This window comes from Lynx rufus, unplaced genomic scaffold, assembly GCF_022079265.1.
Source record: "Lynx rufus isolate CCGP_SWC_20201006 ecotype Redwood Valley unplaced genomic scaffold, mLynRuf1.p SCAF_5, whole genome shotgun sequence".
Classification (NCBI taxonomy): domain Eukaryota; kingdom Metazoa; phylum Chordata; class Mammalia; order Carnivora; family Felidae; genus Lynx; species Lynx rufus.
Window position 1 is genome coordinate 155225601 of NW_025814867.1, and position 20206 is coordinate 155245806.

The 20206-nt window shown below is 57.8% G+C and overlaps 1 protein-coding gene across 1 annotated transcript in view; it reads right to left on the reverse strand.

The window, feature by feature from the left end:
- Positions 1–10016, reverse strand: part of C2CD2 (C2 calcium dependent domain containing 2) — a 48575-nt gene extending 38559 nt beyond the window's left edge. The window contains exons 1-2 of the mRNA XM_047099780.1: positions 9684–10016; positions 212–310 (exon numbers count right to left, since the gene is read on the reverse strand). Of these exons, the coding sequence (XP_046955736.1) occupies positions 212–310; positions 9684–9956 (372 nt within the window). The 5' untranslated portion in view covers positions 9957–10016. The remainder of the gene's footprint in view (positions 1–211; positions 311–9683) is intronic.
- Between the last annotated feature and the right edge of the window lie 10190 nt (positions 10017–20206).

A 20206-nucleotide genomic window follows, 5' to 3' on the forward strand; every position in this document is an offset into this window, starting at 1 on the left:
CACATCCCGTTGTGCTGATCGACCATAGCTTACGAATCCGTTCATCACAGGATAGACCGGAATTTTTTTTTTTTTTTTTAGGTTTTTAAGGTGCCCACGTTTTCAATAATCCTCAGACCCAATAACCTCCCCCCGACCCCCGCCACCTAGGCTTTACATTTGCTCCCTCGGCAGGTAAGGGTCCACGGCAGGCGCCCACGCCCCAGCTCACCTTCTCCTGGGCTGACCTGGCCACGCTGGAGACCCGGTGCACCTCCAGCCCCAGGGGCTGCCACAGCGGGTCCTCCTCGAAGGACAGGAGCAGCGGGCCCTGGAACAGAGGGAGAAGCACAGTGAGGCCCTCCTTAAAACCGGCACACCGGCGAGAAAGCTCTGCAAATCTGGGAACGTCATCTGACTCCTGTCACTCAAATGTGTGCTTCTAAACAGCAGCAGGGGTCACGGAGAGCACACGCCCCCGAGAACCTGCTCACGACGCGGTGTGCCCGGGCCGGGCTTTGGTTCCCAGAGCGGGATGGCAAACAACCCAGGGAGGTGGCCCTAACGACGGCAAAGGGAACCCTGAACACCCGTGTTTACACGGGCAGGAGAGAAGCCCGGCTCCCGGGGCAGCGTGCTTGGGGTGACCCCGCAGGTCCAGCACCATATCTGGCCAAGCACGGCAAGTTCAAGGGCTCCGTCCTCTTCTCCTGGCAGAGGCCAGCCTTCTCTCTGGTCTCAGAGGACCGCCTCTCCCCGTCCACGTGGTTGCCCGCGTTGTGACTTCAGGTGCGGCCCCTTCCCCTCTCCCAGGGCCCGGCCACCTCTCGCCGGAACTTGAGATCCCTTGGCTCAGAATGAACCAGCCTGGCTGCTGTGCTCAAGGAGCGGGTTCCTGAGCCCCTGCTGCCCAGAGCTTTGGAGCCGCCGGGCTCCTGCCCCCCAAGGTCTCCTGGTTCAACTCTGCCCTCAGCTCTGTGCACCTTACCGTACCCCGTGAGTAAACCCTTCTGCGGCTTATCAGCCTAGGTCCATTTTGGTTTTTGCAATTAAAAATCTCCAAATGAGGGGTGCCTGGGTAGCTCGGTGGGCTAAGCGTCCGACTCCTGATTTCAGCTCAGGTCATGATCTCACAGTTTGGGAGTTCCAGCCCCACATCCGGCTCTGTGCTGGTAACACGGAGCCTGCTTAGAATTCTTTCTCTCCCCGTCTCTCTACCCGCCCCCCCTTCCCAGCCCAAGCTCACGCTCTCTCTCAAAATAAATGAACTTAAAAAAAAATTTTTTTTTTATTTAAAAAAAATTTTTTTTTTAACGTTTTTATTTATTTTTGAGACAGAGAGAGACAGAGCATGAACGGGGGAGGGGCAGAGAGAGGGGGAGACACAGAATCGGAAGCAGGCTCCAGGCTCTGAGCCATCAGCCCAGAGCCTGACGCGGGGCTCGAACTCACGGACCGCGAGATTGTGACCTGAGCTGAAGTCGGACGCTCAACCGACTGAGCCACCCAGGCGCCCCAAAAAAAAAATTTTTTTTTTAATCTCCAAATGAGACATAGGCAATTAAATTAATATGTCCACAAGGCAGTAACACTGATGTTTTATAAAATAATAAATCAGGGCTGGGATAGTCAACCAAGTCTTGGCCTTTTCAATTTCTTATGTTTTTAAGTTTATTTATTTATTTTGAGTGGGGGGACAGACAGAGGGAATGAGAGAGAGAGAGCGAGAGAGAGACAGAGAAACCCAACCAGGTTCCATGCTGTCAGAGTGTGGGGCTCAAACCCACGAACCATGAGATCATGACCTGAGCCAAAATGCACCAAAGCTCTCCTGGCAAGCACAGTGCCATCGAGCAAGTGATGGAGTTCTCCCGGGGCTGTTTCTTAACAATTCCCGAGGACCAAGAGTGACACTGAAAGACACAGGACGTTCTCGTTAACATGCTTCTAACCTCGCCCTGCTTTTAGTGACATCTACCTCACCCCCTAAAAGTCATCCGGGGAGAATCCAGTCTACTTCTCAAGAGAGATGCAGTCACGGCCCGGGCCCCTCTGCAGACACTCCCCATGGCCGGAGGTTGTGTCCCGTGTGTGCCCTGCTGGCCAGCGGCAGGTGCCCGCCGCGAGCTCGCTGAGCGCACAGAACCGCTGGCTCAGGGAGCTGACTGATAGAGATTCAACATCATCACCTGCTGCCCCCAGATCAGTGGATGCAGGTTGTCCTCTCCCACCTCCGGCACCTTTGGGACCGAAACCCTGAGAAGGTTCCGCTGGGAGATTCGACGTCAAGCGGCGGTCTCGCAAAGGAAGTACGGTATTTGTGTTCAAATAAGGACCCGGGGATTCCTTTTCCCTCCCACGCTGCCTGAGGCTCGGGTTCCGGAAGCCCAGCGAGCACGCGGAATCGCTCACACCCTGTCCGTTGCAGAGTCTACAGGGCAAGACTTCACGCCCGCACGGAGAAGCAACACACAGGCATCGGCAGGAGCGCGCTGAGGAAGGAAAACCAGGAGGAGGACCACCCAGCGTGAACACATGTTGCAGAACCTCCGCGATTCAAACTGTGTGGTGCAGGTGCATGAACACGCAGACGGTCCAGGGGACTAGAACAGCCCGTCCAGAATACACCCAAATGCACAGACACACTTCGTATACGTCGAACGTGGCATTCCAAATCACTGGGTAAAAAATGAATTTTAAAAATCAGGAGCGGGGGGTGTCTGGGTGGTTTAGTTGGTGAAGCATCTGACTCTTGCTTTTGGCTCAGATCACGATCTCACAGCTCCGAGTCGGGCTCTGTGCTGATGGTGGGAAGCCTGCTTGGGATTTTCTCTCTCTCCCCCCCCACCCCTCCCCTGCTCTCTCTCTCTCTCTCTCTTAAATAAATGAACTCTTGGGGCATCTGGGTGGCTCAGTCGGTTGGGCAGCTGATTTCGGCTCAGGTCACCATCTCACAGCTCATGAGTTCAAGCCCCGCGTCGGGCTCTGTGCTGACAGCTCGGAGCCTGGAGCCTGCTTCGGATTCTGTGTCTCCCTCTCTCTCTGCCCCTCCCTTGCTCACCCTCTGTGTCTCTCTCTCAAAAATAAATAAACATTAAAAAAATTTAAAAAAAAATAAATGAACTCTAAAAAAAGTCAGGATGTGGGAGAAATCCCAGATGGAACACAAATACCAACAAACAAACCTACCCCTATTACAAATGAACGCCATAACTCCCACCCCCAAAGGGGTGGGAAGACACACATCTCGCCTAAGAAACTTTGGATGACAACAGCCTGACTGCAGCAGGCATAACCTCGTCAGTAGGTGTGTTTCTCGTGGGCGCTAACCTTAGCAATGCTGAAACGACTTTGTGCGAGTCCTAGAACTGACCCAGTAAGTAAATATGTTACAGACAGGAAGGGCCAGATGCCTCAGTCTTGGAGACGGAAGGTACAATTAAGGAAAGAAGGAGGCTGAACTCTGCGCTGTCGGGCTGCAATCCGAGCCATCAGTGTGAAGTCATGCTCTCTCAGAGGCGGACAGAAAGGTCCAGAATGGCCGACATGTGCAAACACACACTTATTTCCGAGCTCTGTGCACTGAAAGGGTGTGGAAGGAATGAGACCCCAGCAGTAATGAGCACACACGATGCCCAGATCTTGGTTTCTAAACACCTCCCCAAGGAAAGGCATCAGCACTGCTGGCAGAAGTGACTGAACCCAGGGCTGGAAGAGGGGAAAATAAAAAGCTGGGACTGAACCCAGGGCTGGAAGAGGGGAAAATAAAAAGCTGGAGAGGAGTCTAGAATAAACGTCTTGTGGAGTCACGAAGAAAGGAAGTGCTAAATCAATACACGTTCGGTATCGGGATGGAAGAACACAAGAGGCTACCAAGAAATATCCACGAGCCGCACAAGTGCCGATCATCGAGTGGATACGGACAAGGAGGAGACGGGTAGCTCTTTCTTGCAGTAGAACTGCAATGAACAAACGCAGGAGAGAAGGAAACGGAGAACCATCAGCCACAAACTGTACGGAAGCAAATGTTGCAGACCAGGTACACCCTGGATGCCAAAATCAGTGAGCTGAAGTTTGACAAGTGCCAGATTCACATCGTCTCAAAGTAGCTCCCGGAAGTATCTGTTCACCACAAAGGTGAGGACAGGACAGGAGACAAGGTATAGAGCAGAAAACCCGACAGAAACCATCCTAACCACGGGACCGAGGCCAACGTCCCAGCAGTAAGTACTCTGACATCACAAAGCCCACGATACAGGACACTAATAGGGGCACATGACTCCTGTGGTTTCACAGCCCAATCCTGTAAAAACACCAAGCCGAGGGCCGTGGGGCAACACGACAATCCATCCTCTTCAGAGTCCTCAAGGTCACGCAAGACAATGAAAGCCTGGGGAACGATTATAGACTCGGGGAGACTGGGCGAGACCGCGGTTCAGTGCCCGCCGTGGGACCTGCGTGGGACCCCGGAACGATGAAAGGGTACTGGCAGTCTGGGTGAAATTCGAGGAAGGTCTTCAGCTAAAGGCTTTGTGCGGATGTCAATTCCTCCTAAGTGGCACTGCTTGTATCAGGGCACTAGGAATTCTGGTAACATTGTGCCGGTGTTAATTTCTTGGTTCCGATGCTATGTTCTGGTTATGTAAGGCTGGGCGAGGAAATGTATGGAACTCTGTTATTTTTGTAACTCTATCTAAAAGCAGTAAAAAGTTGTTTTGTTTTCTTTTTAAAGGCTTTGCAAGGAAACTGCCCACCTTTACTGACCCTTCTTCCTACCTGCCCCACACGGGGCCCATCTCACCCGCGGTGGACTGTTTTCCAGGTTGAACCCCAAACTGTCCTCTTCTACCGGGGAAGCACAGAGAGGTCAGGCTTGCCCAAGGTCACACAGCCCCAGAGCTGCCTTCTGGCCTCAACAGGGCACACACTGCTGTTCCAAGCCGTTCGAGAAGTCCCCTCCCTCCTCAGCAACCCACGGCCGGGCCGGTGGGAATGGAAGTTAGCTTTGGCCGCGTTCAAGTTGACGTACGCACGACACCCACTCTTCCTTCCCCCGAATTCCTGTCTCTTTAGGAGAACGGGTGAGCGCAAAGCCCAGCGGGAACTGGAGCCTCCTCCCGGGTTGCGGATTGACAATTTGCAAAGTCATCAGTGAGCCTCGTTTACTGTTGATTCTTTAGAAGCGAAAAACAAAGCACATGAAACAGCTTGTTTTGCCCAGGCTTGGCCGGCTCCCAGGGAGGGAAGGCCTGTGTCCAGACGAGGTGATGCACGTGCCCCCCCCCTCCCCGGTTCCTCCTCCTCCAGGGACAGGTTCCTACCGGGGCCTGACATTCCCCCCCCCAGACTGCCACCTGCTCCAGGCCAGCCTTGTGCCGGGTGCAGAGGCGGCCGTGCCCGGAGGGTCAGGGGTCTGGCCGGCCGGGCTCACCGTCCAGGGAGCGGACCAGGGCACAAGTGACCGCGAGGTGCAGGGAGCAGGGCAGGTGGCTGGGCTGGGGCTAGGGCAGCATCCTCACAGAACGGGAGGCCCGGGGGCCTCTGCGCTGCGACCTGGAAGGTTAATGAAGTGTTCCGGACAAAAGGAATGGCCCGTGGGAAGGCCCCACAAGGACAGAACCCTGAATGTTTGAGCAACAGAAAGACAATCGGTTCAGGGTGGGACAGATCCACGGCCCTGACCCAAAGTCACCTTCACGTTCTTACCGACTGACCTCCTATATTGTGGCCGGGCGCGCCGGTCACGGAGTTTGGATTTTTTGTGAGCGCCGCTCAAAGCTCGCGGCGAGAAACTGTGAAGTCTTGTCGCTTTGTTTACTTTTTCAAATGTCAAGGCTCATACACAAGTCAGAGCTATTAATAACAAGGTTCAAGTTCACACGGCGTCTTTTTTTTTTTTTTTTTTTTTTTTTTTAAAGACCACAAATTGTCCCGCAGTGCTGGTCCTCTGCATTGAGAACATTCCTCCGAAAAAATCCCCAGGCAAATGACTCAAGAGACAAATAGCTTGGGTGACCCTCCTAACTCAGGGCCTCAGCCAAGCTGGGCAGCCCCCTTCCATCCAAGTCCAGAAGCACCGGCCACGGAACACAGCCCTCGCTCTGGGCCCACCCCCGACCCCCCACCCTCCCCCCGTGTGGCCCGGCAGCGTCTGCCCCGAGAGGGACACCCTGCCCCGGCTGCCCGTCCACCAGCACCCTGGCTTCCAGGGCCTCCTGGCTGGGTGCTGGGGACACACAGCGCCGGCGGGGCCGCTGACGCTCACCACAAACCGCTTTGTAAACATTCAGGTAAGTGCAGGGGGGCCGGAGGGAGAGCGCCAGCTGTTGCCTTGGGATGCTGGGGTATTAGTTCCCAGGCCGGCGACTGAGCCAGCTCTGGTGGCTTTCTGTTCTCCGCGACTCAACCGCCACCAGCTGGATGGGAATCCCGTGTTTGCAGCACCAGGGGGGACGTGTGGCTGGGTGGGGGGGGGCCCTGATTGCCTGGTGGCCGGCTGAGGGACAGGGGTGTCTCTGCAGGCCCCTCACTGGCGAGAAGCTACCTGGGGAGCTGGGGACGACCACAGTATATGCTGCCTGCGTTTGGCCAACCTACCGGGTCTGAACTGTGGGGCGGGGGAGGGGCAACCCGTCTGTGCTCCCCAAGCCCCCGGCACCACCCCACCAGCTGGCCCAGCGGCGAGGCTTTCCTCTTGTGGCTCCCCGAGTCACCATCCCGCCTAATTTACAAACGCCTCTGGAGCGAGAGCCGGAATCCCAGGGGCCCGTCTGACACGAGCGGCCTGCATTGCCACAGTCACTGGTCATCCGGGGTCAAAGGAGAGGCCGCAAGTCACTGATCCGTCCTCGGACGCCAGAGATGCCCATTGTTAGGACGCTAGGTCAAACAACCGCGCCCTTTCACCCTTTCCGGCCGTGCCTCAATCACGGGAACGTGTGGGTCTCAAAGGGAAACCTGCCGTGCACGGCGAGCGTGACTCCAGCCACGGGCACAGCACAGGGACACCCGCCCGGGGGCTAGGTGAGCCCGGCCTCTCCAGCACATGGAAGGGGCTCTGCTACAGAGTTTAGGGTTCCCTCCAGAGTTAAAATTCAAAGCTGGAGCAGAGAGTTTACGTGGGGAAGGGCCACTGTCTCCGGTGACAGACAATTCCACCTGCATGGAAGATGCCAGCCAGTGTGTCCTCAACCCCCCCAGTGACGGGCTGAGAAGGGGCGTCCCAGGCCAGGGCAGGGGCAGGAGGGCGCCGCTAAGCTGCTGCTCTGGGGCGGAGAGCAGGCTCCCGGTGTCAACCCTAATCGGGGATTAGCGGGAACAGAGCCGGAGGAGGACGACAAGGGAAACTCCCGCGGGGCTGGCCGGCCACCAGGGTCGGGACAACCACTCACGCCACACCAGCACCTGCTCTACCAGGCCGCCAGTCAGCGCGGGGACAGCGGTGGGCCTGGACAGGGCAGGGTACGACGACTCACTTACCCAGATCCTGTCTGCAAAACGTGCCATCTGAGATCAAATCAAGCAACGCTTCCAGGCATCAGGGCGGGCGGAGAAACACCAGGCACCCACAGCCAATCCGCACCTGACACCACGATGGCGACGAACCTGCGTCCTCACAAAGCCATCAGAGCAGATCTGCCCGTTTTCAGCTTGACCCTGGTGCATTACTGCCACTTCCGGGCAGACACCGGGGAAACACTGATGTCTAAGACCCTGCAGGGGTGGCCAGCAGCAGGTAGAGAACAGAGAACACACAGGCCAAACCTCTGTCCCCGAACACAGAGCGCGGCCCGCTCCCACACAAAAAATGCGGGTGACCTGGGCAACACCTTCAGCTATTTCTTCGGTGTTCTCGGCTTTACCTGGCCGACCAAAGACCAATTCCAGACCAGAGCGTTCCTCCTTTCTTCCTCAACGCTCCAGGCACATGGGTAATCTGGAAGCATCCCATCTAAGGCAACCCTATTTTTTTTAGGCCAATCAAGAAATGTCAGGACCTGAAGAGACACGACTGAAGCAGGGCCATCCCACATCTGCAGGACGCAAGGGTCATGCCTCTGCGCCGGAAGCTGTCGGGAGACCCACGGTTAGACGTGAGGGGCGCCGCAGATCACGCGGCCCAGGCTTGCTCGAATTTGACAGAGACCTGGGAAGGGGCTCCCACCTGTTCACACCACCAGCCCAAAGTATGCGCGGCCACGGAACCCAGGCCCACGACGCCAGGTCACCCGCGGGGGTCAAAGAGAGCGGCCTCTTGGGGAAACGAATCCGTGTTTGCGCACATGCGTGAGGTCACATGGCTTTAAGTCCCCCACAAGAGGTGGGGTGGTTCCAGAGTCTCTGGCTGGCTCAATCAGGAAAGCTCGTGACTCTCGATCTCAGGGTTGTGAGTTCAAGCCTGGGTGTGGAGATAACTTGAGAGAGAGAGCGAGAGACGGGGAGAGGTGAGGGGGTGCCCCGAGTAGGAGATGTCCAGCTCTGGGCAGCTGGGGCACAGATTCTAGGCATCAAGACAGACGGCAGTCAGCTGACCTTGAGCTGTTTTTTTTTTTTTTTTTTTTCATCTAAAAGGTACAGTTTGTTTTTTCAACAGCTCAGAACACGGTCTTTTGAGTCGATGAATTTATATTCATTTACACTCAAAGACTCTTCGTTTTTTAAATCTCTGGCTGGGCACGTCAAGGCCAGGGGGAAAGACCAGCCAGAGGGGCCCCTAGGGACTATTCTGGAGGGTGAGGCATGCAGACATGAAACATTCGCTCTCCTTAAAGCGAATGGCCACAGGCTTCTCCCCTGAGCTGCACAGGCAGGTGAAGGAGGGGGACCGCCGAGGGTGACGAGCAAAGACTGGGGGGTACCTCCCCAAACACACCAGGCCTCGATCCCTCTGTGGAACGCCTAGAAAGAGTGCACGCCGGGGGCTTGTCATCAAGATGTCTCAAGCGTAAAAGTAAGTCACCACATCATCAGCCACGGAAGAAACGCACCGCAGGAGAACGCAGGAGCAGTTACGTGATAAGTCCCTGAGCTGTGAGGGCGGAGGCAGCTGGCTCCCAATCCCAGCTCGGCCACCCACAGGCCGTGTGACCTTGGGCGGGTCGCCGAGCCTGTCTAGGCCTCAGTTTCCCCACCTGTACAACGTTGACAACGCCTCTGTGCCAGGTGCCGTGAGGATCCAAAGAGCAGATCGAGGTACCGAAAGCCCCCCGAACAATGTCCCGCAAGTGGCTGGCACTCAGCAAACGGCCACCACCTCCATGGGTCAAGGAACGCAGGCCTTTGGGAAATACATTCTTGGGGAAAAATGCACTTCTATACAAGGGATCGTATTGGGGTCACGGTTACTCATCCATCAGGTGCAAAAGCAGTAAGTGTCCCGCTGGTACCGGAATCCACCTGGGACCCCAGAAGGGGCAGGGGAGCCAGGAGGGCAGTGGGCGCCTCCCACAAGTCCCTCCCGGGGCGCCCGGGGTCTGGCACACGTGATGTGTGGGGGGCAAGATCCAGCCGCTTTGTCTTGGTCCCCCATCACGGGTCCTTCGCTCTCCGGTCTGCCTCCTAACTTTCCAGAGCGCTCTGCCGCGGGGGAGGCTCACTTGCATCAGGCCGGGGCTGTGGCGAGGCTCCAGGGCAGAGCGCTGCCGCGACCGCCCGCACCCGGCCACCAGCCCCGCGGCCACCAGCCGCCCTCGCAGACAACTCACCCCTTTCCGTTCGGCCTCATCGTTCAGGGCGGTCACCCAGGCGGCCTGCCACTGGTTCCTCCAGCTGTTCAGCGTCAGGATCCAGGCGAGCAGCGCGTCCGACTCGGGGCGCCGGCCCTCGCCAGGCTCGGCAGCCCGCCGCGGGGGCCGGGGTCGCGCCCTGGCCAGCGCCCACTGCGCCAGGTACAGGCCCACCGTGCCCAGGGCCACGACGAAGAGCGACACCAAGAGCAGCCACTGGACCTCACCGAGCCACCAGCCCAGGCGGGACATGGTGATGGCGCATACCCGGCGCGCCTGGCCCCAACTTCCCAGGGCAGCCCCCCCCGGCAGGGGTGCAGGGCCGGCGGGCGGCGAGCCTAGGACATGAGCGCGCGGCCGGCGGGGCTCGCGGGGGGCGTGGAGGGGGGCGCGGCGGGGCCGGGGGTGCGCGGCCGGCGGCGCGGGCCCGGAGGCCGGGCGGCCGCGCGGGGCGAGCAGGAGGCGATGTGCGGCCGCGGCCCGGGACTGCGCCCCGGCCCCGCACACCTGGGAAATGGGGACGCGGCGCCCGGCGTTCCCGACCGGCGCGTCTGGGCAGGTCCCGGGCCGCGGCCGGCGAGCTTCCTCCTCCGCGCGCCGCCCCGGGCGTCCCGCCCGCGGCCCAGCAGTGGCCGGAGGAGGCTCGGGCCGGGGCGGGGCCTGCGGGGCCGGGACCGCCCCTGCGCCCGGGCCGTCCCGACCGCGTCCCCCCCAACCCCCCGCGTCCCGCCCCACCCTCGGCCCCTTAAAGGCCCCGCGGCCCGGCGCCCCGGTCGGGCCCCGCCCAGCCACGTGCGCGCGCCGCTCGGCCCTCAGGCGACCGTCGCGGGCCGTGGCGGGGGCGGGAGGGGCGGGGGGGGGGGGGCGGGGGCCGGCCTCCCCCCGCGCGGACTTGGCCCCGGCGTGGCGCCGCGACAGCTCGGTGCGCGGGGCTTTCCAGCTGGGTGGACCCCAGGGCCGCCGCGGGGCCGGCCGGCTTGGCTTCCGTGCGCGTGTGTGTGCGCGCCTGTGCGCGTGGAAGGGTGGTTTCTAGGATCACCATCTGGCCAGCGGCAAGACACTGTCTGGCTTTAACGGACTCGGAAAGTCCCCGGAAATCCACGACTAATCCCTGAAGTCTGGAGGGCCTGGAGCCTGGCCTCACGGGCTGCGTGCTCCTGCCCCAGAAGGTCTCAGAAAAAAAATGCCCCAACTTCGTGTGGGTGTGTCGTTGCGCGTCGTGCGCGTGTGTGTCGTGTGTGTGTGTGTGTGTGTGTGTGTGTGTGTGCGCGCGCGCGCGCGCGGCATGCCCCCTGCGCCCCTCACCTGGGAGACTTGGCCCCCATTCGTAGGAAATGCCGCAAAACACTAGCCCCAGATTCTCCAAGGCCGAAGGAAAGGCCTAAATCACAAAGTGGTGAATCGCAGGTATTTTCTGCAGCTGGTGGAGGCGGATTTGACCTTGAACTGGGTTGGCCAGACCCAAGGGCTTAGCCGTCGCTCACCTAGCCAGGGTCAGCCTGGTTGCTAACATCACTGGGGATTCTGGCTCTGGGGTTGCAGGGGAGGGGTCCTCCCTGCTTCCCCCTCAGCCCCTCCCTGCCCCTGCGCTGGGAAAGTAAAGCCTTAGAAGCTGGCTCAGAGGGGAGTTTGCTAAGGAGACAGGCTAGTTTGGCAGGTCTGGGATTGGGGCCTAGATCTGGTCCGCAGGAGAGTGGCATTTTTGATATTTACTATGCAAGAGCCCTGGGAACAGTAGAGCAAAGAGAACCCCGGATGATGTGCTAGATCTGTGCGGGACACCAGGTGTTAAAGACAGGAGTGAGGTGCCTGGCTGGAGGCAGGGGGGTCAGCACAAGGGCATATGAACAAGTGTGTGTGTGCGTGCGCACGCCTGTGTGCATGCAAAGGCCCTGAGGCAGAGAGGGCAAGGGGGTGTGAGAGTTGGAGGCAGTCGGGAGGTGGGCGGAAGCTGGAACTGGAGCCCCCCGGTTATGGGTGGTGGATTGTGCCTGGAAAAGAAGTGGCAAGCTGTCTTAATGAAGCACAGAGCGGGGGAAAAAAAGTGGAATTTTACAAATGTCACTGCCAGCAGAAGGTGGAGGGAGGTGCGGTCGGAAGGAAGCCGGAGGGGGCAGACAGGCCAGCTAGAAGGTGACCCCAAGCATCCAAGAGAAGGGTTTAAACGAGGCCTAGTGCGTGGCCGGGAGGGAACAGGCCCTTACAGGAGATTATTGCTTGCGTAGAGGCTCCAGGCCAGGAGAGACGAGGGTGAGTTTGAGGTTGTGGGCTGGGAGTAGCAGAAGGATAAAGGCGTTTACACCCCGGGGGCCTTTCTTTGAGAAAGAGGAAGGGATTGGGAGGCAGCTGGTCCAGGAGCCCTTGTGGGAAGCAGAACAGGAAGCTGGCAGGGAGTGCCCGGTGAGCTGGGGGCAGGGGGCGGGGAGCGAGCCCTTACCTGGCAGGTCTGATATTAGAAAGAGGAAGCAGAATGATCCTAGGAGCTTTCCACAAGCTACCTGGCCATGAAGCATTCCCCTGGGGGGAATGGGGGGCGGGGGGAAGAATGCTCCTTCTTTAAGAAATCTCTCCTTATTTGGAGGAAACACCGAATTATGTTCTGACCTGTAGCCAGATCCGTGCAATTGAATAATTCGGGTACTGCTGCCCCCTTACCAGCATATCAGGGATAACCAGATACCTGGGGCTCCGCGTCTCCCTGTGCTGGCTGGCTGTGGCCTTGTCCCCGGTTACCAGACGGCCAGTCCGGTGTGACTGGTGGAACCAGTCTCTTTCCTACTCGCCCACTGGCTCACTTAGAGGCTTGAAACAAACTGTAAACTAACAACCAGCCCTTGGTTTGGAATTTGTCACCCGGCTGTCAGTTTTTACAAAGGGAATGTAAACAGGTAGATGCTGACTGACTTCGGTGTAGAAGAGGATTGAGGGGAAATGAGGGGTGGGACGTGGGACGGGCGACCGGGAAAATGCAGGTGGCCAAACCATGCGACAGGAACAGAAACATCTCGGAAACCTGGGAGCATGCCAGGCTCCTTCCGCCTCTGCTCCCTGCCACTGTCCCCCTGCGCCCGGGCCCGTTCATCCCCTGCGTGGAGGACCTGGCCATCAGCACCCCGGCTGGCGATACCCCCCGCTCTCAGCACAGTCCCGTCTCCGCCACCCCGAATCCCTTTAGCCCAAGGAGCCGGGACGCTGCTCTCTGCCCAGAAAGGTCTCTCCTCGCCACCAAACCTTCCAAGATGTGGTGGGCTCCAGCAAGTTCCCGGAGCTGGTGTTAACCCCGCCTGAAAGAGAGCCAGGCTGCTTTGAATGGAGCCTCTGTGAGTGGCTGGGGTGGGGGCGGGGGGCCTCAGGGCGGGGCTGGGGCCCTTGGGTCCCGGCCACCCTTCCCGAGCCAGGCTCTCATACTGCCGCCCCGGGGCGACCGTCTTCACGTGAACCTACAGGACCCACCAGAGACAGCAGCCTACCTGGAACTCTCTAGAAGGCATCACTGTGACCCTCGGACCAGGTGGTCCCACGGTGGCAGGGAGGCAACAGTAAAAGCTGGGTTTTCAAAGTCTACTGCAGAATGTTCTGCTGCTTGTGAGACACACCACAGGCTGTGGCAGAAAAGGCTCCATTGGTCCCTTTTTTTTTGTTTCACGTAAAGAACATTTCCAAAATGTAGACACACATGGCCTGCTGGGTGATCCCCATCCAGTCCCTCATTTGGGGGGACTCTGTGCTTCCCAGGAGGGAAGTATTTTGACGTCTTTTCCCGCCAAACCAGGAGGTTCCGCGATGATGTTACATTTTAAAAAATTAATAAGTGTCATATGTGTTTCCTATCTATAAACAAAGTTACACATGTTAACATTTCAAGTTGTTCGTTGCCTTTGAGCCACCTGTCCTTATGGATTTTTGAAAGTGCTTAACCCAAAAAATCAGGATGTATAGACTTATTCCCAAGTATACTTAATCCCAAGTAGTTACGCTAAGTTTGCAGAAGGGGAAAGGAGGAGGTCCTGGGAGTTGTAGTTTGTCTGTAACTTGGTTGAGAAGTTCCTTCTTCAGTTTGCACGGTTGTGATCACCTCTTGAATCATCGCGTGTGCTCGGACGGCCGCAGCTGGGGCCGTGGGCGACCCCGAACCGAGTTTAAACTTGGACAGACGACCCCGCATTACAAACGTGCAGTTTCCTCCAGGGGCGCTGCACGGAAGACATTCCCAGAATTCCCTCTCGGCAAAATGCCTTCGAGATTTGGCTCCAGGGGCCTCGGCAGTGGGGTCTGAGGGGACATCTGACCGTCTCCTTGGCTACGTTCACAGGGCCCCGGTCATTTCCACAATCCGGAGGCTCGGGGTGTCTCAGGCTGGCTTCCAGTCTTGCCGTGGTGGCTACGGGGCACCTGTGAACCCTGTCAAAGGTGGCCCACCACCAGGTGCCTCAGTGGGTTAAGGGTCTCTTGATTTTGACTCAGGTCATGATCTCACCGTTCACGAGTTCGAGCCCTGCGTCGGGCTCTGTGCTGACGCTCTCTGTGCTGTGCTCTCTCTCTCTCTCTCTCAAAATAAATATATAGACATTGAAGGTGGCTCACCACCAGAGTCAGGCTCTGTGCCAGACAAGGCTTCCCTCTCTGTTTGACCTTGACTTCTCCTTCCTCCCCGTTCATAGGACTGGCTGACGAGCTTCATCCTGGCGCATGACCCCTTCTCTGGGGGGAGGGCAACGGTCCTGGCAGGTGCACTAACTCCCGCAGCACAGCACGGAAGGGCTGGGAGCCGCCCCCCGGCGGGAGTGACTGCCACAGAATCGGCCCGGCCTCGCTGCACGACCCCGTGGTGGGGGTCCCTTCGATGCCCCGCGTGTGGCCGGGCGGCTGGTGGACAGACGCCGTAGCTGGCGCTCGGCTGGACGGGCTCACTTCGTTTTCAGGGCAACGCGCAGAAGATAGCATCATCCTGTTTTCGGACTGAGGAAGCTGAGCTCAGAGCGGCTGAGTCACTTACCCAAGGCCACACAGTGAGAAAGGGGCAGAGCCAGAGTCTGACCCTAGGGAGTATCCGCCCCAGAGCCTGTGCTCTTTCCCTCAGCATGCTACGAAAAGAGGAAAACGTTAGAGGCTGGAAAGGAAGGGGTCCCGTTTCTCGAGTGCTTGGGCGCAGACCCGTCCAAAGAAGATGAATTGCCTTTTGTGCTCTGAAGTCCGGGGGGCACGGACTCTTTCAAAACCAGAGGGGAAGGAAGTTCATCGAGGGTTCATTCGAGGGACTCACAGGGAGCTTCTGCTCTGGCCCGGGCCCTTCCTGGGGAAGACAGATTCCTGTCACAGAGCCTGCTGGAGTGGCCGGGGAACCAGATCACCGTCCCGCAGATGCCCACCAAGGAGGGTCCGAGGGGCCATCCCCCCACCAGCAGGGCCTTCCGGGCCCCCCACCTCCCACCCTGAGGGTGAGCTGTCAACAGGATGTGCCCTCAAATCCCAGCCTGGCGATGGACCCGTCAAAGAGCCTGAGTCATGCCGCCCTGCAGGGAGGCGGGGTGGGGAGGGCTCGGGGCCAGAGGCAGGGCTTGGCCGCCTACTGTGGGCCAGCCGGCCTGCCAAGAGCCTGCCCTGGGCCACCCTGACGAATGCGGTCCCTGCAATTCTGCGCCCACGCCGGGTGGATGCAGGAATGTGACCCAGATGGCAGGCCGCATCACTGCCAGGTGGCCCAGTTAAGCCTCCTGCACGATTGCCCAACGGCAAGGTGACAGGGCAGCTGTGCGTGCACGCGAGGCCGGGACCTAACTTAGGCACCAGAGGTTCAACCTTGCATTTTTAAAAACTCTCTGGTATGCTGAAAAGGTCCCTCTGAGGAGGCAGTCACCTGAACTGTGTGTCCTTCCTCACTCACCCCGTTGGAGAGTCAGATACATCTGCCGTATAGACGTCGGGTTCCTAGGGGCTCCTCAGGTGGCAGTGGGAGCCTGGCGAGAGGACAGGCTGGAAGAGAGAGAGGAAGGCACTGGGGACAGAGACCACCCCCCCCCCCGCCCCTTGTTGGGACTTTGCTGTGGCCTGGTCTGCATCAGAGGCCCCGACAGAGTGTGGTCGCCATGGGGCCCTCCTGCTGGGGTCAGCCCCCTGGGCCACACCAACGAATGCGTGTTGGCTGCTCCTAGCTTCTCAGAACCTGCCCCATCCACCCCTGCAATCCCCCTGGTGTTGCCGTTCCCAGTGCTGACTCGGGAACGACACCGGCTTGATCCAGGGGATGGCTCAGCTAGAGAAGGGCACGCTCAGAGCCGGTCAGCCGGGCCCCACAGGCCGGAGGAAGGGCTCAGCCACCCGATGTGGGACTGCGGAAGTCTCCTCCTGCAAATGTAATTAATGTCTTAATTAATTACATTTAATTAATTAAATGGGGGGCATAAGGATAGAGTCAACTAAATATCTGGAGAGGTGGGGTGGCTCAGTCGGTTAAGCATCCGACTTTGGCTCGGGTCATGATCTCACGGTTCGTGGGTTCGAGCACCGCGTCGGGCTCTGTGCTGACAGCTCGGAGCCCGGACCCCGCTTCGGATTCTGTGTCTCCCTCTCTCTCTGCCCCTCCCCCACTCGTGCTCTCTCTCTCTCTCTCTCTCTGTCTCTCAAAAATAAATAAATGTTAAAAAAATTTTTTTAAATATCTGGAGGGGTATTTCACCTCTTTGAGAGTTAAAGGACACCACCATCAAAGCACTTTTTTTGTTGTTTTTTAAAAGTACTTTTAAATGTTTATTAGTTTTTGAGAGAGAGAGAGAGAGAGTGTGTATGCACAAGCAGGTAAGGGGCAGAGAGAGACAGAGGGGGAGACACAGAATCAGAAGCAGGCTCCAGGCTCCCAGCACAGAGCCCGACGTGGGGCTCGAACCCATGACCAGTGAGATCATGACCTGAGCCAAAGTCGGATGCTTAACCGACTGAGCCACCCAAGTGCCTCTAAAGGGCCTTTCAAACATCCCAGGAGCACCTGTTCACCTACAAAGTCATTCACGTGCTCATCACAAACGACTACTGGTTCAGCGTGGGCACAACCAATCCAGCGATTACAGGGGGCAAGCGTGAATGCCTTCCATCTGCGTGCACTTTACAGTAATTCCTGTAATAAGCAACCCACCGGGGACAAGGTGGCCCGAGGGTGGCGGAGACAGACCTGGCATCCGCACGTTCCCTGCCACGATCCTACGCCGCGCAGCACGTGGGCACAAGCCTGCAGAGTCAGAGAGCAAGTCTTCGCCCGGATTTGTCGCCGTGTCTCATTTTTCAGTGATTCTGATGGAGTCATCGTCACCCCCACCCAGTGCGAGGTGTAACTGTACCCGTGCACCCCTGGGGTCACCACACCCATTCTCTCGGCGCCTGGTTTCCCGGGGTGGGGGGGTACCAGCTCCGTCTCGGGGACCCCATCCTTGTCGCTGAGCTGGGAGGGGGAGGAGCCACCAGGGCAGGGGGATGCCACCTGCGGGCCCCAGAGTCCCTTCCGGCTCTGCCTCCCCGTCCTGTCCAATCCGACCTTCCCTAGGTTGAGGGGGCCACAGACATGAAGCCAGGAACTCCGTGGAGGGAAGCAGCCCAGCCTGAGTCCTCGGGGCTCTTCCCCAGGTGACAGAAAGAAGGTGGCTGCTGGGTCCCGGGGTGGGGGGCGGTGACAGCAAAAGGTCCCCCTTTAGCCCTCCCCTTTCTGTGCGTTCAAGCACCCAAGGATCCTTTCTGGACACGTTCCTGATTATCCACACGGGTATCGTCTGAACTGCATGCTTCTGTGTCCGTGAAGATGGGGGACGAACCCCGCCCCCACACCCGTCTGGCCCACATGCCGCGGGGGTCACGCCAGCAGCCTTGCTAACGCGCACTCGATCTTCGATCTTCGCTGGAGAACAGCAGCAGGTGCAAGGCCTCCCCGAGGGAACCGGAGTTAGCGCAGGATGGTTTCCAGGGGCTCACGTCCCATTGTTCCCAGGCAGGACAGAGCGGTGCAGGCTAGCTGGTCTTTGTCACCGAGGAGCGGGACGTTCGAAGCCAGGGGCCAGCAGATGAAACACCAAGCGGGTGGAAATGAGACCCCCACATTGAACAGACCCCTTCGAAAGGCACTAGAGAAGGGAATGTTCCAGGGGTAAAGGGGGGTGTCAAGGAAGCTGGTCCTCACTGACGCCGGCTGCACGACCTCAGCAAGTCCAGGCCAATATTTGTACGAAGGGGGGTAGCAGGCTGGGAACACCCAGGGCTCCCGCAGAGGTCCCCCTGCAGGGCGACAGCATTCACGGTTACCCCGGAGGCCCCTTGGCCACACTGCTTCGTGGGACACGGATGCCAGGCTGCCCAATCTCCAGGGGAAGCCGGCAGATGAAGCCACCTAGGGTCTTGTCAAAAACCACAGCCCCCGGGGCGCCTGGGTGGCGCAGTCGGTTAAGCGTCCGACTTCAGCCAGGTCACGATCTCGCGGTCCGTGAGTTCGAGCCCCGCGTCGGGCTCTGGGCTGATGGCTCGGAGCCTGGAGCCTGTTTCCGATTCTGTGTCTCCCTCTCTCTCTGCCCCTCCCCCGTTCATGCTCTGTCTCTCTCTGTCCCAAAAATAAATAAAACGTTAAAAAAAAAAATTTTTTTAAAAAAAACCACAGCCCCCGAGTGGTGTCACTTTGGCCGGGTGACTTTACACGTAACCTAACTGTGGGTCGAGCCTCCTGCAGAAATGTAGTCTCAGCCTGGGAGTCAGGAATTTTCTGGTGGGCACAGATGGGACGACCGGTCTCCTGGACCTTCTCCATTGCCCCCACCCCAGGAAGAGGAGGGGATCTGCGGGATCAACCCCCACCCACCCAGGGAAGGTGACCCGGCCTGAAACAACCCTTCCTTTCTTTTGCTAATAACTTCCTTGTCCCACCCTCCTTCCTACAAAAACCTTCCATTTTGTTGGGACTCGAGCCCCCCTGTACTCACTGGATGGGGCGCTACCCCATTCATGAGTGGCTTAATAAAGCCCGTCAGATCTTCAAATTACTCGCTTGAATTTTTTTTTTATTAAAAATTTTTTTTTCAACGTTTATTTATTTTTGGGACAGAGAGAGACAGAGCATGAACGGGGGAGGGGCAGAGAGAGAGGGAGACACAGAATCGGAAGCAGGCTCCAGGCTCCGAGCCGTCAGCGCAGAGCCCGACGCGGGGCTCGAACTCACGGACCGCGAGATCGTGACCTGAGCTGAAGTCGGATGCTTAACCGACTGAGCCACCCAGGCGCCCCTCGCTTGAATTTTTTTAACAGTCTTAGCCAATACAACTGAGTTCAGACAAATCAATAAGTAAAAATAAAGGGAATTAAAGGGAATTCAAAACGTGCAATTTTTGGATTTAGCCCGCAACATGCCATGACACGGTCCAATTGGACAGGACTGCCCCTGGTAGGGGCCCGAAGTCCAGAAAGTTCTGGAACTCCCCGAGAGCCCCCTGGTTATTACGGACACCGCTAGGGCTAACACATGGGTGGTGCATACTGCTCACAATCCCTCCTGAGCTGGGAGCAGCCTTCGTAAAGAAGAAAAAAGGCCACCCTGCAGCTCAGCGTCCTTCTTGACGATTCTCTAAGGCCTCGGTCCCATCAGAGGGGCCTTTGGAAATCGTCTGGCATTTAGTCCAAGCGGTTGTAGAGGGCCGGTTGGCATTACTTGCTGCAGTAACAAAACCGTGCATATTCATTAAAAAACATCATGGCTCCTCTGTGATGAGGTCTTTTTGGGCTGACAGTGGGGTTCGTGGGGTCCGGAGCCAACGGCCGAGAAAGGATTCTTGAAGTTGTCTTTGGCGCAAAAAGGTCGTCTTTTTTTTTTTTTTTTTAAATTTTTTTTTTCAACGTTTATTTATTTTTGGGACAGAGAGAGACAGAGCATGAACGGGGGAGGGGCAGAGAGAGAGGGAGACACAGAATCGGAAACAGGCTCCAGGCTCCGAGCCGTCAGCCCAGAGCCCGACGCGGGGCTCGAACTCACGGACCGCGAGATTGTGACCTGGCTGAAGTCGGACGCTTAACTGACTGCGCCACCCAGGCGCCCCAAAAAGGTCGTCTTATTGAAGCCCTGGGACAGGACCCAAGGCAGGAAGAGCTGCCCCGGGAGCAGGAGCGGAGACTGGTTTTATACTATGGGGTTGGGGGAGGTAAAGGCCAGAGGAAGTTTCCAGTGAGATTTTCCTATGCTAAAAAGAAGACTTCCAGGACCCTGGAGGCCTAGCTATTGTCAAACTAGGGTTGTTTGCACTCTAGCAAAGCATTAGCAGTGAGACAGTAGAGAGTTCCAGGAGAGAGCTTTTACTCTGCCGGCCTCTAGTAGTTGTCAATGGGCTGCAGGTTAGAAGGAAATTTAATTTGATCTGCCATTTCCTTCTGCCTTTGTTTCCCACGTCACATGGAGGGGTGATGTTGGGGCTCCAGGAAACGGAGTCTATAGGTTTCTGGAGATTAGCTATTGATAAGATTGCCTTTTTCTGGTGATTTACTAA